We start from the raw sequence: 18,374 nt of genomic DNA, 5'->3' as shown, positions 1-18,374 counted from the left end.
AGAAATTGGTTTAAGACTGATGGGAGATTTAATACTTAGTGTTTCCTGTATACTTCTTCATTTGTTGTTAATGGGGTTCATAATTTTCATGAGAGAATTCACGTAGAAATAGTTCCTATGTAGAAATATTTTCAGGATACTTTATTGTTACAGTAAGCAAAAGAAGGATGTGAAGGAATTTTGTGGAGCAAATCAAATCATTTCAACTTAAATTCAAAAGCTTTTCAGGGCCGCCTTGTCTTGTGCTAAGAACACCCTCAGAACAGGAAGACAGGTTTAGAAGAATCTTTGTTCAGCTTCTCCTTAGAACAGTTTTTTCTAAAGTGTGTCTGTCTTAGCCCTTTAAGGAGATTTGCCCGCTATATGGATCTTGTTGAACAATAGTCTCCATTGTAAGGGGTCTCTTGACAAGGACTCCAGGATCAGCATTTATAACAGGTCTCCAGGGTTTTCATATTTTTATTTTCCAAGTAACAGAGGTCGTATGTAGCCCAGTGGGGATTGGTTGTAATCGCCCCTTTTATAGGTAATAAGCTGGGAACGAAACAAGAACTCCTGACCCTTCTTCCAGCGCTCATTCATCGCTGTCTTTGTTGCCAGGAGCTCAGTGTCACTCAGGGGAAGGGAGGCAAAGAAACCTGAGCAATTGTTCCAGGATCACACAAAACCTCCCCCTGGAGTAGGAATGGGGCCCATGAGTCTTGGTTGATCAGACCGGGAGCTGTTCCGGCCCCAGGCTTTGCATTATATCATCTCCCTGGAGCCGGAGCCTCGTGAATGGCAATTTCTCACGACACACGAGTTCATTTGATTTCCACCTGTGCTGGTCTCCTCCTTGTAGCTGGTTTTATTTTAGGCTATAATTTGTAGTTTAGAGATAGAGAACAGAAAGTGTGTTAGAAACCAGAAGCCTGTAGGAAGCATGTATTTATTCTAATGTGAAGCACACACACATTTTTAAAGTCAGCTCCAGCTGTCAAGATGAGCTTGGACACGTGGTTAACAGGGTCTACTGTGTGGTATTTCGTGTGCTAAGTTACTCATTACAGTGTCAAGTTCAATTCTATAGGAGTCTTTTCATCTACCATTCTTTCTGAATTTATTTCAAAGCTTTACTCAGCATTAGATTGAGCATGAGCTAATTTAGCTTTCTAGTTCCTATTAAATACCATCCTTACATCGAGATGACGATTGTAGCAAAACATGGCATGGTGATAGAATTATCTTATCTTTGTGACAGACTGTTGGGTGCAGGTCACGGCACATTGTAGGTGTCTCCGGAGCATGATTTACAAGGACTAGACATACTGGAAATCTGCAAGTACACAAAATCCATACTTTCTAACTGCTGTTCCCCTTCCCTATGACCACCACCACCTCAGACACATAACATCAAGTTGTTCCTACTCACGGCACAGGCATCTTTGTTTGTATTTTATTTAAATTTCCACTTCTGTGGCCCTTGCCCAGCATAGGCACCCATGCTGGTATATTTCTCATTTTTCTTACTCATTTTTTGTTAATTGTGTTGCCCTGTTTTTGTTTTTTAATGTGTGTGCATGGATTTGGGCTCCGAATGTCTACCTGCTTCTTTTTTGCTCAGTGTTATGTTTATGATACCCGTCTGTGTGGCCATATATAAATCTGTGTGCTCTCTGCGACCCCATGGACTGTAGCCCACCAGGCTCCTCTGTCCATGGGATTTTCCAGGAAAGAATACTGGAGTGGGTTGCCATTTCCTTCTCCAGAGGATCTTCCCAGCCCAGGGATCGAGCCCATGTTTCTTAGGTCTCCTACATTGGCAGGCAGATTCTTCACCACTGTGCCACCTGGAAAGCGCATATAAATCTGGTTCATTGTCTTCTGCATGTATTTCCATGGTTTGAATGTGCCAGAATTTACATATCCATGCTCCTAGTGATGGACACCTGCCTCAGCTCCTTGCTTCCAAAGCCGTTGCTGCATGAGCCTGCGCGGCCTGCTGTGTGCTCTCTCGTGGATGTGTACACGAGCTTACACTGAAGCACAGGTAGAGACAGTGCCCACGTTTAGCAGATGTTTAGCATCCCAAAGGTAAAAATTAGTGCCACCAGTGTAATATTGAACTTTTGGAGCTTTAAGATATGCACATTTTGTATAAAAGACGATGTTCAGATGTGCAGTTGAAATTCCTGTTAGGAATCTGAAGAGTGTTCTTCCAGCAGCCTTTTCCTTTCCTCCTAATGGCTCTGCAGGTGTTGGTGACTGTCACTCCTTGGTGGGTGCTCAGTTCCCAGGGAGGAACTAAGCTGAGTTATCTAAGGAGTGGGCAAAGTAGTACATTGAGTTCTATTTAAAGAAATTAAGTATTTCATCATGTAGCAGGTATTTAAGCTTTTTTTTTTTTAACGTTAAAAATTCTCCATACAATAGAAATTAGAGTGAACACAATTCTTTGTTCCTGTTGCAGCTGGCCCTTGCTCTGGAATGACTGTACTGGAGCACACCACTCTACGGATTTTATAACTTGGTTTATAGATGTCATTTTTATCTTTGTGCCCTAAGACCTAGAGACAAGTCTGGTACCAAAAATGAAAAAAAGCATTCGGAACCAGCATGTGGTGGATCATGTTGTTATGGTTGGAAATTTTGCACACTTAGCTTACTCGGAGACTCTGAGAAGATCAAGCAGGCTGTGCCCAAGCGGTTCTAGGAGGTGCCCTCAGGATGGTAAAAGGGGGAAAGACGAACCAGCCAGTCTGAGCAGTGAGCTAACTCAGCTGGTCCTAAGAGGGCTCAGTGGAGGGGATAGGCCCAGGGAGAAGGCCCTGACATCCAGCCAACTGTATGCGTCCTACCTCCCCAGGTCACTCCCTCCAACTCCTTGAGCCCTCAAGGGTCTGGCTGTTGACTGTTCTCTCTAATAAATGTTCCTATCCCTCTTTCACTGCCATAGCAACCAGCTTCTTTAACCTCTCCCCTGACCTCAGCCCCTCACCTCCAGTCATACCCTTGACCCCTCTCCTGCCATACAGCCATGTGACTGGCCTCAGTTTAAACCCCCAGTTGCTGACCTCAGTGGCCCTCAGCGCTGCCTGGCAGGTCGTGTGTTTTTTCGTGGCCTGTTATCTTTCCTGCTCACTGAGATGACAACTCCATGCCTTCTCCTTTCTCGGTCCTCCATTACCTCCTTCCCCTCCCTCGCCCTTGGCTGATGACCTCGCTTCTCACCTTGCTGAGAAAACAGAGGTATCAGATGAAAACTCCCATCCCCTGTGCTACTTGCACCTGTGCCCATGTGGACCCACCTCTCCGGTAACTACAGGAGAACCATGTCTGTACCCCACGAAGGACACCTCCCCACTTGTGAGCAGGTCCCATTCTCTCGTCCCTTCAGCAGGTGGCCCAGCAGTCCCCCGCTCTCGCCTGCGTCATCTCATTCCCTCTCTTATGGGATCATTCCCGTCGGAACACTAACATACCGGTGTTTCTCCCACTTCAACCTCACATCTCCTTCCTATTTTTGCCCCATTTTTCTTTAAACAAACTCCCTTAAAAAAAAAAGTTGGCCGTGATCACTGCCTCCGGTTATTCTTCTTCATTTTCTCTTGAACCATCAGTCCACCAGACACCACTCTCAAGGTCCCTAGTGCTAACACACAGTCACCTCTTTCGTGATCTTTTTTTTGACCATTCATTTCTACTTTGACTTGACTCCCGTCTCCTGGAAACACTTGTTTCATTTGGCTCCCAGGGCCCTATATCACTTGCTTTTCCTCCTGCCACTTCTCTTTAGTGTGGCAGTTCCACTCCTAGGTGTGCGCCCAGTACAAACAAAAATATGTGTCCACAGAAACATTTGTACATCAGTGTTCATAGCAGTGTTTTTTATAACAGACCCCAAATGGGAACAATCCTAATGTCCATCCACTAACCAGTGGATAAGTAAGATGTGGTTAGTCCATACAATTGAGTATTATTAGATGGAAAAAAGGAATGAACTACTAATACATGCTGTACAACGTGGTTGAAACTGGAAAACATTATGCTAAATGAAAAGCCAGTCACAAAGGACCATCTATTGTATGGTTCCATTTATATAAAATGTCCAGAAGAGACAAATCTATAGATGCAGAAACTAGACATGATTATCTAGGGCCCCAGGAGATGGGGATCATGAAGCAGTGATGGCTGAAGGGAATGGATGTTTCTGGAGGTGTAAGGAAGTAACATTTTTAAAAAATACATATTTGTCTGCACCAGGTCTGTGTTGTGGCACGCAGGATCTTCAGTTGCAGCGTGTGGGATCTAGTTCTGTGGCCAAGGGTTGAAAGGGGGCCCCTTGCATTGCAAGCGTGGGTTCTTAGCCACTGAACCACCAGGGAAGTCACTAGAGGTGTGAGGACAGTGTTTGATTGTGGTGATGGTTGCACACTTCTGTGAATATACTAAAAGCTACTGAACTTTGCACTTCAAATGGATGATCATACATCATATATCAGAGCTGTTTTTTGTTTGTTTTTTTTTTAAAGGAGAAACTGTTTAGAGAGTGTTGGGTAAGCTTGTTTCAGAATTGCTGTGCAGCTGACTTTTTAGCTTTTGAGGGTAGATATTTAAATAGAAAAAATAATTTAGTACCAGATCTTGAGAGTTTACCAGATGGCCAAACTGCCTTATACAGTTGGGAGTAGAAAACCACCAACAACTGAAAGCTACTTCCATTCACTCACTCTGACTGAACAGCTAAGAGTTCCAAAACCCTTTATGATTTTGTAATTTTAGTTCCCTGAAATAATATATCTATTTCTAATACTATATATTATAAGCCTAAGTAAAAGTAGTAAAAAAGATGACTGTACCTGGACTTGTCAGATATCTAATCCACTCATGGAAGTTCATCTGTGACTGGATTAGAAGCTTAAAGAATTTATGACCATGATGTAGTTTTTCTGAACTGTAGCACAGTTTAATAGAAGTGTTTTTTTAACCTACTGCTCTATTGCATCACGAGACTGCATGCATGTTTTTCTCATCAACATTTTCTGGTGCACAGGGTGCTCTTAATATGACTTTAGTTCATGTGGCTTGAGTATTTGTTCAGGAATCTTATTTCAAGTTTGCTGCTTGAGTTTTAAAAATGTATCACAGGTTGGTTTGTAGCGTCTTTGGGAGTGGAAGGGAGTTGGTAGGGGGAGCTGGAGCAGCGAGGAGGTTCTTGAAGCTCTCGGATTCTCTCGGCTGAGTTAGGGATTTAACTGCCACCATGTCGAGCAAAAGAGCAAAGACCAAGACCACCAAGAAGCACCCCCAGCGTGCGACCTCCAATGTGTTCGCCATGTTTGACCAGTCCCAGATTCAAGAGTTCAAGGAGGCTTTCAGCATGATCGACCAGAACAGGGATGGGTTCATTGACAAGGAAGACTTGCATGACATGCTTGCTTCCCTGGGAAAAAATCCAGCTGATGAGTATCTGGATGCCATGATGAATGAGGCTCCAGGTCCCATAAATTTTACCATGTTTCTCACAATGTTTGGTGAAAAGTTAAATGGCACAGATCCAGAAGATGTCATCAGAAATGCTTTTGCTTGCTTTGATGAAGAAGCAACTGGCACCATTCAGGAGGATTACCTGAGAGAACTGACCACAAGGGGAGACTGGTTTACAGATGAGGAAGTGGATGAGCTGTACAGAGAAGCACCTATTGACAAAAAGGGGAATTTCAGTTACATCAAGTTCACACGCATCCTTAAGCATGGAGCAAAAGACAAAGACAACTAAAAAGAACTTCAAACTCCAGCCAAACGTTCCTTGTTGCCACTCTGGGTATTTCTGAGACTTTCTCTTAGAGCCTGTTGCGTGCCCTTAGCTTTACAGCTTCTGCCTTTCTTGTTGTATTTATTCTCAGCCATTTGGGGCACATGCATCTCTATAATCAGACTGGATGTGGGACTTATTGTCATTTTAAGAATAGAAAATAGGGTAATTAAACTTACCAGCTGCCGTCTACTCTCCCCGCCCCCAGTAACTGCAGTCTACAGAGTCAATATATTTTTTCAGAGAAGGTTATTCACTCAATTTTTTCTGAACCATAATTAAACTTTATGATTAAAAAAATGTATCACAAATGGAAAAATTATTAAATAAAATTTCTTTATCATTATGGGCACTCTCTAAGATGTCTGATTCTGGTGTGGGTAGAGAGCCAAATATGTTATTTTTCACAGACTCAGGGATCAGATTTTCTGTATTTTTATTTTGCATTCACCAACATATAGACAACTTTTTTCTACTCGACTCTAAAAACAGTGGTAAAAATTAATAGATCAAGTCAATTGCTTTCCTATATAGTAGCAGTAAAAAATAGAATTTGAAATAAAAAACACATCACCACTTACCTTAGTACCAAAATAAAAGTTGAATTAGGTATAAATTTAGCAAAATACGTGCAAGGTCTTAATAAGGAAAAGTGTAAAACTCTGATGAAATAAAGTCAAAATCTGTCTGGATAGTCCATGTTCATGGCTGAAGAGACTCAATGTTGTTAAAATGTCAATTTTTCCCTAACTTAATCTATATATTCTCTGCAGTCCCAATCAGAATCCCATCAAGTTATTTTCTGTATCTTGACAAACTGATTCTAAAGATTTTTGTGGAATGGCACAACACCCAGAATAGTCAACACAGTACTGAAAAAGAACAAAGTCGGAAGACTGACACTTCTTGATTTCAAGACTTACCATAAAGCTATAGAAATCAAGATTGTGTGATATTGGTGAAAGAAGAGATAAACATATCAGTTGAACAGAATGGACTCAAATAAACAGTGAACTGATCTTTAAGGAGCAAAGGCAATTTAGTGGAGAAAGGATAGTCTTTTCAACCGAGGATGCAAGGGTGCTAGAACAACTGAACATTTACATGCAAATGTATATATATTTAACAGGCCTTACATCATTCACAAAATTAACCCAAAATGGATCAGAAACCTAAATGTGAAACAAAAAACTATAAAACTTATAGAAGATAATATAGAAAATCTAGGTGACCTAGTGTTTAGCAATGAATTTTTATACAGTTCCAAAAGCATGAAAGAAATAAGATGGACTTAAAATTTTTTTAATTATAAAACTTCTTCTCTTCAAAACGTAATGACAAGACACTAGGCCACAGACTAGGAGAAAATATTTTCAGTAGACATATCTCCTGAAGGACTTGTATACAAAATATACAGACTTCCTAAAACTCAACATAACAACCCATAAATTAACATAACAACCCATAAATAAACCCAACAGTTTATTCATGGCTAGTGGGAAATGCAAAATGGTATAGCCTCTTGGAGAACAGTTTAACAGTTTCTTACAGAACTCAATATAGGTTTACCATACATTCCAGCAATTACCCTCCTAGATATTTACCCAATTTATGTCTACACAAAAACTTCCGTGTGAATGTTTATGTCAGCTATATTCATGCTCAGCCTTCTTCACAGTCCAACTCACATCCATACACGACCACAGGAAAAACCATAGCCTTGACTAGATGGACCTTAGTTGGCAACGTAATGTCTCTGCTTTTGAATATCCTATCTAGGTTGGTCATAACTTTTCTTCCAAGGAGTAAGCGTCTTTTGATTTCATGGCTGCAGTCACCATCTGCAGTGATTTTGGAGCCCCCCAAAATAAAGTCTGACACTGTTTCCACTGTTTCCCCATCTATTTCCCATGAAGTGATGGGACCAGATGCCATGATCTTCGTTTTCTGAATGTTGAGCTTTAAACCTACTTTTTCGCTCTCCTCTTTCACTTTCATCAAGAGGCATTTTAGCTCCTCTTCACTTTCTGCCATAAGGGTGGTGTCATCTGCATATCTGAGGTTGTTGATATTTCTCCCGGCAATCTTGATTCCAGCTTGTGTTTCTTCCAGTCCAGTGTTTCTCATGATGTACTCTGCATATAACTTAAATAAGCAGGGTGACAATATACAGCCTTGACGTACTCCTTTTCCTATTTGGAACCAGTCTGTTGTTCCATGTCCAGTTCGAACTGTTGCTTCCTGGCCTGCATACAGATTTCTCAAGAGGCAGGTCAGGTGGTCTGGTATTCTCATCTCTTTTAGAACCTTCCACAGTTTATTGTGATCCACACAATCAAAGGCTTTGGCATAGTCAATAAAGCAGAAATAGATGTTTTTCTGGAACTCTCTTGCTTTTTCGATGATCCAGCGGATGTTGGCAATTTGATTTCTGGTTCCTCTGCCTTTTCTAAAACCAGCTTGAACATCAGGGAGGTCATGGTTCACATATTGCTGAAGCCTGGCTTGGAGAATTTTGAGCATTACTTTACTAGCATGTGAGATGAGTGCAATTGTGCAGTAGTTTGAGCATTCTTTGGCATTGCCTTTCTTTGGAATTGGAATGAAAACTGACCTTTTCCAGTCCTGTGGCCACAGTAACATAAGTTGTTAATAATAGAGGAAACCTTTGGGGGAAGTGAAGGGGACATAGAAACTTTCTGTACTTTACGTGCAATTACTTTGCAAAGCTAAAATTGCTCTAAAAATAAAATCTCTTAATAAAGAACGATAGTAAAAAAAAATCATTATAATTTAACATGTTCTAATATCAATTACATTAAATTTAAGCCAGAGGTCAAGTTCTTTGTGCTTGTACACAACTTGGTGTACTTTGTTCTTCCTCTCCTTCCTTTTTCCTTTTTCTTCAGCCCCTGTCTTTTCAGATGCTTTTCAATTTGAACAGAAACTTCACAAATAAAATGCAAATGACTGTTAAGCATATAAATAGATACTTAATACTACTGAGTAAGAAATGCAAAGTGAAACTAAACTGAAACATAGGTTGTCGCCTATCAGACTGCTGGAAATCCTCAAGAGGGATATTATCCTGTGTCAGCCTGCTGCAGAGGAGCAGGCACCCTCATACTCAGCTTCTGGAAGTGCATACTGGCTCAACACCACACAGGGAGCAGTTTGGAACAATCTACTTAAACTACAATAACATATATCCTTTGAAAAACTATTCTACATTTAGGAATTTATCCCACAAGTATACTTGCATATGTACAAAATGATAAATATATGGGGATATTCATTGCAGTATCCCTAATGATAACAAAATACTGAAAATAACATAAATGTCCATTTATGTTCAGTAAATTAAGGATGCTTTCTATGTAGGAATATGAAAGAGCTCCAATAATAATACGTATAAAAATAAAAATGCAGAACACTATTGCTGTATACTCCTTTTTTGTTAAGATTAAGAATAACGATAATATAGTCCTATTTACTTGTGTTGACTTGGGGAAAAAAAGCGACTGACAACATAAGAGCTGTGAGCTGAGATTATCCAGTGTCTTACTGAGGACTGTGGCCCAGGGATAGGCTCTGGGATAGCCTTGAGAAACTGTTCTGAAGAAGTAAGGGAGGAGGTCAGCATGATACCAACCAGAGTTCTTGGCCTTCTTCAATCAATAGAAATTGACTAGAAGGCAGACAAGAAATTCAGGCAAGGCTTTATTGGGACTCATACTGCAGTAGAGGGGGATAGCAAAAGCACATAACAGGTTCCCTTGCTCCCTGAGGCTGGGAGGAGATCCGATTCCTTGCGTGAGATAAGGGTAGGGTTATGCCCAGGAGTTGGGCCAGAGGGGTTTGCTCACCCCGTTGGTGGTGTTGAGTGCAGGGGGAGTGGGCAGTACCCTGCTTTTGCTCCCAACATCCTGTTTTTGCTCCAGTTTCTTCATAAGTGGCATTTGGGTTTTTTTGGTCTTCTTGTATCTTATTGTCCATAAGTTGCCCCAGCTGCACATTCATGCAGTTATTTTTAAGCCCTTATGGATTCTTTGTATTTTGTTGCTTGGAAATATTTGTTCAGGTGCAAATATTGCAGCAAAGGGTCTCAGGTCACAGGTCTCAGCCTGTCTTAAGCATATAGGCGATCTTGGCTATGGATATGTGTAATCAAGCACACATCTTGTTAACAAGGTTGCTGCTAGTCACAGGGAACATATATTTTAGTTCATGGTTTTAATGCTTGTCTAAGTGTGGGAAAATGCAAGAATCCAAGTTCATGAAAAATTCCTCCTGAAAATATCTATCTGAAGGTCTGTTCTGTGCCATTCTTTTCAGGGTGTTTTGAAGGTCAGTGACTGCAGTGGCAAATGAATTCATTCTTATAGAACAGGGTGGTGAGTGACCTTCTGTAGTTGGCACTTTATCAGTGGCCCCTGAGCACAACATGACCCTTGGCAGACAGAGGCAAGAGCAAGAAGGAAATTTTTCACTATATACATCTCCACCCCCAAGCATAGAACTGTATTACTTTCAAATAGGTATTTCAAAAGACAAAAAAAAAAAAAAGTTAAAATGTTCACATTTATGGTAAACTCAGAATAGCCAGGAAAAATTGCTTTTTGCTATTATCAAAGCTTGCTGCTGCTGCTAAGTCACATCAGTCATGTCCGACTCTGTGCAACCCCATAGACCGAAGCCCACTAGGCTCCTCTGTCCCTGGGATTCTCCAGGCAAGAATACTGGAGTGGGTTGCCATTTCCATTATTATTATTTGCATATGAAAATTCCTCTCTTGGGAAAGCTGTTAAAGTTATTTTTTAATTGTGAGGGGACTTTAATATTCCCAGTGAAAATCTGACTTTGCCGAAAAAGTAAGTTCAATTTTTTTAAACTTTTCTAACAATAATGTTCATTAAGAGAAAAAGTAGCAAGCTAATATTTCCTCCAAGAAAGTGTGTCAGTGGAAAATGTAAAATTTTATCTTTGGTCTGTTTTTTAAATGGGTAACTATAAAAAGTTCTAGCCCTTTTCTTTCACATCAACTCCCTGTTCAGTCCTATGAAGTTATTTCTCTTTTAAAGCAGACTTTATTTTTTCCCCCTCCTCTTTCTTCTACATCCACTGCCTCTATGCAATTGCTTTTCTATTTTCCTTGCTCTGGCAAAGATATAAAATGTTCTGTTAAGGCAACATTATCAAACAATAGGATATTGCTGGTAAGTTCTACAAGGAGTAGGCATTGATGCTATATTCTAATGAGCCTTTGGAAACTGAAGAGGGGAAGCATTCCTTGCTTCATGAAGCCACTTGCAGTCTTGAGCCCTAATGTGTAGTGATCTTGAGGGCTATCTATATGAATTATTTAGAGTTCTCCACGAGGGAGATCTGCCTCTTCTCCCCATTTAGTTATTTGGTCATTTATATGTATTAGTAGAGGCTCATGGATGCATGCGTGTGTCTGTGCTCAGTCATGTCTGACTCTTTGCGACCCGCCTGGACTTTGTAGCCCACCAGGCTCCTCTGTCCATGGGATTCTCTAGGCGAGAATACTGGAGTGGGTTGCCATGACCTCCTCCAGGGGATCTTCCCGACCCAGGGATCAAACCAGCATCACCTGCACTGGCAGGTGTGTTCTTTACCACTGTGCCACCTGAGAAACCCAGGTTCCTGGATTTTTATTTTGTATTTTGGGTTGTCGTGCAATACCACTTTATTCTGTTGCTCACATAGTTCCAGCTTTGGCCACTGGGGGCTCTCTCAGTTGGCTCCTGAGTCCCTTCCATGTGCACCCATAGTGTGTGTGTGTTTTCTTTTTGAGCACTCCCTTTATTTTCTGCCGCTAAAAGATGTTCCAGTCTCATTTTATGTATCTCTTGCCCAGTCTTAGAATCAACCAGTTCACCAAGAGACTCAAGGTTTTTTTTTTTTAATTGGAGAATGGTATTAGACATTAAGAACAGCATGCATCCCTGTATTTTTAACCTTTCTTGAGTCCCTGCATGTAAGATGGTTTTCTTGCAGATAGCATATAGTTAAGCCTTACTTTGTGTCCTCTCTGATATCCTCTGTCTGTTAACTTGTGTATTTAGATTGTACATTTTAAAAATGATTATTGACGTAGTTGGACTAATATCTACCATGTTGTTCAGTTTTCTCTTTGCTACAGGTGTTATTTTTTCGGCGTTCTGTGGTTTTAATACTTAAGCATTTTATATGATTCCATTTTATCTCCTCTCTTAGCCTGTCAACTGTACTTCTTTTTTAAAGAAAACATTGTAGTGATTGCCATAGAGTTTAAACTCATCTAAGTCCACCTTCAAATAGCACGATACTACCTCCTATGTGGTGTAGTACATATATATCTTATAATAAAGTCTTCCCAATTCATCCCTCTTGTCCCCTAAAACATAGCTGTCACTCGTTTAACTTATCCATGTTCTATAATCATCCAGTAACAGTTACTGCTTTAAACAAACAGTTATCTCGAGATGAATTAAGAATTAGAAAAATAAAGTGTTATATTTTACCTTCATGTATTCCTTCTCTGACACTCTGTCTTTCTGTAGATCCGTGTTTCTGACCTACAGTCGTTTTCCTTCTGCCAGAAGAACTTCCTTTAGCACTTGCTGCAGGGCAGGTCTGGTGGCAGTGCGTTGTCGTTCATATTCCATCTCTCTCCCTTTCTCTCAGACTTCTAGAGTAGTAACTTCTGAAATAACGGGAAGTTTTTACTTCTTCACTTTTGAAAGATAGTTTCACTGGATGTAAATGCTAGCTTAGTGGGGATTTCTTTCCACACTTTATTTTTTGGCCACACAGCCTGTGGGACCTTAATTGCCCCAACAGGGCTTGAACCTGGACTCTGGGCAGTAAGAGCATGAATTCCTAACCGCAGGACCACCAGGGATTCCCTCTTTCCACACTTCGAATATTTAGCTTTTTTCTCTTCTTGCTTTCATTGTTTCTGATGAGAAGGGTGTGCTCTTTTATTCTTGTTCCTTTAAAGGAAAGCTGGGTTTTTTTCCCTCAAGATTTTCTCTTTGTTTGCAGTCTTCTGCAGTTTGTATACGATATGACTAGGTGTAGATATTGTAGTAATTACCAGCTTCATGTTTTATGAGCTTCCCAGACCTTTGGAGTCTATCATTAATTTTGGAAAGTTCTCAGCCATTATTTCCTCAACTATTTCTTTTTCTCCATTCCCTCCTTATTCTCCTTCTGATGTCACAGTTATGCACATGATACACCTTTTAATATTGTCCCCCAGGGAATGACTATTTTCCTTTTTTTCCCTATCCTTTTCCTCTTAGCATTTCAGCGTGGAAAGTTTCTTTTGACCTATCTTCAAGATTGCTGGGTTTTCCTCAGCTATCTCCTGTCTACTTATGAGCATATCGAAGGCGTTCTTCATTTCTGTTAGTGTTTTTGATTTTTAGCATTTCAGTTTATTCCTTTGATTTTCCATTTCTTTGCTTACATCACCCCCCTATCCTTGCATTTTGCCTACTTTTTCCATTAGAGCCCTTAGCATATTAATCATAGTTATTTTAAGTTCCCTGCCTGATGATTCCAAAATCTGTTATGGCTGGTTCTGATGGTTTCTTCAGAGTGTTCTCCTTTCCTTTTGGCATGCCTTGTAATTTGGTGTTGAAAGCCAGACACGCTTTAGTCAGGCATCAGAGGCGGTCGGTAGGCCTTTAGTCTAAGAACCTGTGTTAGTCCGGCTAGAAGTTGGGCTGTATTCCTTGTTTACTATGGCTATAGGTGCCACAGGCTCTGTGTTTCTCTAATAGCCTTGTGTTGGTCTCCCCTCTTCACTTTGGGCTTCCCTGTTTTTCTCCTTGGAGAGTCTGTCTTGCAGCCCATGTATCTATAATTCGGTGTGGTTATGCTGGAACCCTGTTGGTGTGTGATAACATGTTGAGGTGGGGATGCGTTCTGTAATCTTCTGATTAAATATGTCTTTTAGGGGGGCACTCTTTCAGGACAAGTATAGCTTTTCCATCCATTTCCTTCCCCTTCCCTGCCTGCAGAGTTCCCAGTCTATTTTCTTGAAACCCTGACCTTTGTTGACTATGTTATGCTTTTGTTTTTATTTCTCCCTCAGTGAGGCAATGGCACCCCACTCCAGTACTCTTGCCTGGAAAATCCCGTGGACGGAGGAGCCTGGTAGGCTGCAGTCCATGGGGTCGCTAAGAGTCGGACACGACTGAGCGACTTGTTTCACTTTTTACTTTCATGCATTGGAGAGGGCAATGGCAACCCACTCCAGTGTTCTTGCCTGGAGAATCCCAGGGACGGGGGAGCCTGTTGGGCTGCCATCTATGGGGTCACACAGAGTCAGACATGACTGAAGCGACTTAGCAGCAGCAGCAGCAGTGAGGCAGGAAGGCTGGAGGGGGCTGGAGCAGGGAGGAATTTCCCTATTCCGATTGAAATCAAGTTTCAGAATTTTCCCCAGCTAAATGCTTACCCCTGGAGAGTAAGCCATTGTTATGGAGAAGGTTCTGAACAGTATTTCCTCCTGCCTACTCCTCTGCTCCTGCAAGACCCATGAGGGGATCCTACATGTACCCTAGCTATGGGAACCTGATTGAGTTCCTGGAATGAAAGCCTGTGAAAGTGTGCCCCCCTCAACAAGACAGCAACCCTTAGGGCTTTCTGACTCATGCTAGTCACACTCCACCACTCGCAGCAATTCATCCAGATTACCAGTTGAGGGTTCCTGCTTGTTTACGGCTCCTGCAGCTTCTGCCCTAGCTAGGTGGGTCTTGGTTGATAGAGTTCTCTAGATGCACTTGTCTCTCCACATTTTTATGGTGGTGGTTTGTCATCACTTCTCAGACAGGTCAAGAAAATCATTCATTTTAAGGCTGTCCAGCTTTTTCTTGTTGAATTGACGGGAGTGACATCTTCCAAGCTCTTTACATGTTGTTAGAGCTGAAACCAGAAATGCTTGTAAGTCTTTTTTTGAGGAATTTTTATTTGGTTTTATAAAATTTGTCAGTGACAGAAATAGTAAATTGAAGCATATGTTCATTAGTAAATATGGTAACATTTTGCTTCAGGGAAACATATAAAGTAGAATGTTTTAATAATTAAGCAAGCCAGTTATTTGTTCAATGATACCATAAGTGAAAGATCCACAGTGGGGTAGGCAGAAATCTGGCGCGCACCTGCCCCCCGCCCCCCGACTATTCCTGCCCAATCTTTCAGGCTTTTCTTGCCTGCAGATTCTGAGAAGCAGGTTAGGATCTTTCTGTCATGCATCACCCAGTTAATTATCTGATGCCATTGGCACAGTTCGGTGCCTGAACTGTGAAGCCCAGTATATCCTGGCACAGATTCTTGATTTAGAAGTTTAATTTTGGTTAGAAACATTTGTTCAGAGTGAAAATTGCAGTCAGTGACATCGTGGCCTTCTGTAGGACATTTGTGTATGCGCGCGTATGTATGTGTTGGTTGCTCAGTCGTCATGTCCAGCTCCTTGCGACCCCTTGGATTGTAGCTTCCAGGCTTCTCTGTCCATGGAATTCTCCAGGCAAGAGAATACTGGAGTGGATTGCCATGCCCTTCTTCAGGGGATCTTCCCAATCCAGGGATTGAACCCGGGCCTCCCACATTGCAGGCAGGTTCTTTACCATTTGAGCTACCCATATAAGCAGTATTAATTGAATTGGAATGAAGACTTATAAAAGAGCAAAATTAAATGGAGTTACTTTCTCTTTTCATTTATATATAGATACCGTATGATTTTTAGGAGGCTCCATTGTAGGACACTAACATTTTTTGTAGTAGTTTATGTCTTCAAAAAAATAGCTAGTTAAATTGCTACCACTGAAGTCTTCAGTCCCAAACTGAGTTGAAGATGGTCAGAGAGTCCAATCTGACAAAATCGTAGAATACTTACTTTAGGAATTAACATTTCTAGAGTGTGGTTCAAGAATATCAACTTTGAAAATCCTGAACTCACCTCTTACCATGGACACACCAGATCTATAGCTACATATGAAACAGTTCCCTCTGAAAAAGACCTGAAAAATAGCTGATCAGCCCCTTCATATCAGATAAGAAAAGGATGACGTTGAGGTTGGTAGGAAGGGCTACAGTCTCATCAAAAATTCCAGCTCCAGTACTCCCAACAAATCAGACAACCTCAAAGAAGTGGATAAATGCCTAGAAAAATACAACCTTCCAAGACAGAATCATGAGGAAATAGAAAATCTGAGGAGGCCAGTTACTAGAATACTAATCAGTAATGAAATACCTTCCCCAAAAAACTAAAGTCTAGGACCAGGTGGCTTCCCTGGTGAATTCTACCAAATACTCAAAGAAGATTTAATGCCAGTCCTCAACCTCTTCCTAAAAAGTAAAGAGGAGGGAATGGTTCAGACTTGTTTTACAAGACTAGCTTTACCCTGATACCAAAATTAAACAAGGACACCACACACAAAAAAAGAAAATGACAGGCCAATACCCTCAGTGAACATAGATGCAGAAATCCTTGTCCCAAACCAAATTCAGTGACACATTAAAAGGATCACACATCCTGCTTCAGTGGGATGTACTGCAGTACGCATGGTTGGTTCAGATCACTCAGCCCATTAACAAAATGAAAGATAGAACCCTGTGATCATCTCAGTAGATGCAGAAAGAGCACTGGACAAAATTCAGCTTCCATTTGTGGATGAATGGATGAGTGGATGAATTCTCAACATTTGTGTAGAAACTCTCAACAAAGTGGATATAGAAGAAACACATCTCAACGCAATAAAGGTCATATATGACTAGCCTACAACCAATATCATATTGAATGGTGACAGGACAAATCAAGGAAGACAACCAACTATCACCACTTTTATTCAATTTAGTATTGAAAGCCCTAGCCAGAGCAGTTAGGCAAGAAAAAGAAATCAAAGGAATCCAAATTGGAAAGGAGGAAGTAAAACTGTCACTATTTGCAGATGACATGATTTTATATATAGAAAACCTTAAGACTCTATCAAAAAAAACCTATTAGAACTAATAAATGAATTCAGTATAGTTGCTGTATATAAAGTAAATATACAAAAATACATTGCATGTGTATATACTAACAATGAACTATCTGAGAAATTAAGAAAACAATCCCATAGACAAGTGCATCAAAAAGAATAACTATAACCAAAGAGGTGAAACACCTATACACTAAACACTATAACTATTTTTCCAGTGGTCATGTGTGGATGTGAGAGTTGGACAGTAAAGAAAGCTGAGCACCGAAGAATTGATGCTTTTAAACTATGGTGTTGGAGAAGACTCTTGAGAGTCCCTTGGAGTGCAAGGAGATCCAACCAGTCAATCCTAAAGGAAATCAGTCCTGAATATTCATTGGAAGGACTGATGCTGAAGCTGAAACTCCCAATAGTTTGGCCACCTGATGCGAAGAACTGACTTATTGGAAAAGACTCTGATGCTGGGAAATATTGAAGGCAGGAGGAGAAGGGGATGACAGAGGACGAGATGGTTGGATGGCATCACCGACACAATGGACATGAGTTTGAGTAGGACAGGGAAGACTAGTGTGTTGCATGGGGTCGCAAAGAGTTGGACACGACTGAGCAACTGAACTGAACTGAAACATTATAAAACAGTGATGAAATAAATGGAAGAAAATATAAATGGAAAGCTATTTCATGTTTTTGGATTGGAAGAATTTATATTGTTAAAACGTCCATTCTGATCCCTACCAGGGTTCTTGGCGTTCCCCAATCAATAGAAATTGACTAGAGGCCAGACAGGAAATTCACAGGACACTTTATTGGGGCTCTTGTAGCTTCAGGAGGGAGTAAAAACAACATGTTCCCTTGCTCCCTCCCAGAGGTGGGGCAAGTGTTTCCTTATATGGGGTGAGGGTAAGGATGTGTCCAGGCGTTGGGCTGCGGAGGTGGCTTAGGTGTTTCCCCGTTGGTGGTGCTGTGTGCAAGGGGCTTGCGCAATACCCTCCTTTTGCTTTTGATACCCTGTTTTTGCTCAGGGCTCTTCAGAAGTGGCAGTTGGGTTTTTTTGGTCTTTGTGTATCTTTTTGTCCATAATTTGCCCCAACTGCACATGCATCCAGTTGTTTTTAGTCCCTTATAGTTTCTTTGTATTTCGTTGCTTGAAATGTTTGTCCAGGTATAAGCATTGGAGAACTTTGGCGAAGGGTCCCAGGTCCCAGCCTGTCTCGATACTGCCCAAAGCAATTTACAGATTCAGTGCAACCCCTATCAGAATATCAATGACATTTTCACAGAAATAGAACAAAATGTTAAAATTTGTATGGAACCACTAAAGACTCTAGCTATAGCTCAGCACACTTCAGACACTGTTTCTGACCAATAAGCTACAGGTTGGACATTCAAACTTCAGGTGCCAGCTTCAAGCCAGCTTCATGCACTTGCTATTTGATTAATTGCTAGAGTGACTCACAGAACTCAGGAAAAGTCTCCTTACATTTACTGGTTTCTTATGAAAGGCTGTAGTAAAGAATACAGATGGACATCCAGGTGGAAGAGATGCACAGTGCAGGGCATGTGGGAAAGGGGTGAATGTTAAAATT

The 18,374-nt window shown here is 41.0% G+C and overlaps 2 protein-coding genes across 15 annotated transcripts in view; both read left to right on the top strand.

The window, feature by feature from the left end:
* ANO10 (anoctamin 10) overlaps positions 1–18,374 on the top strand; it is a 214,391-nt gene that overhangs the window by 117,772 nt on the left and 78,245 nt on the right. The window lies entirely within an intron of this gene.
* On the top strand, positions 5,147–8,580 carry LOC101118735 (myosin regulatory light polypeptide 9-like). Its single transcript, XM_042235915.2, has one exon. It carries the CDS (start codon positions 5,243–5,245, stop codon positions 5,756–5,758), a length of 516 nt encoding a protein of 171 aa, XP_042091849.1. The 5' UTR covers positions 5,147–5,242; the 3' UTR covers positions 5,759–8,580.

This window comes from Ovis aries, chromosome 19 (genome assembly GCF_016772045.2).
Source record: "Ovis aries strain OAR_USU_Benz2616 breed Rambouillet chromosome 19, ARS-UI_Ramb_v3.0, whole genome shotgun sequence".
NCBI lineage: Eukaryota > Metazoa > Chordata > Mammalia > Artiodactyla > Bovidae > Ovis > Ovis aries.
The sequence above is the reverse complement of the archived record's forward strand: the minus strand, read 5'-3'. Positions and strand labels throughout refer to the sequence as shown.

Excerpts from the sequence above, each read along its gene's own strand:
- LOC101118735 (XM_042235915.2), top strand. The coding sequence starts at position 5,243 with ATGTCGAGCAAAAGAGCAAAGACCAAGACCACCAAGAAGCACCCCCAG.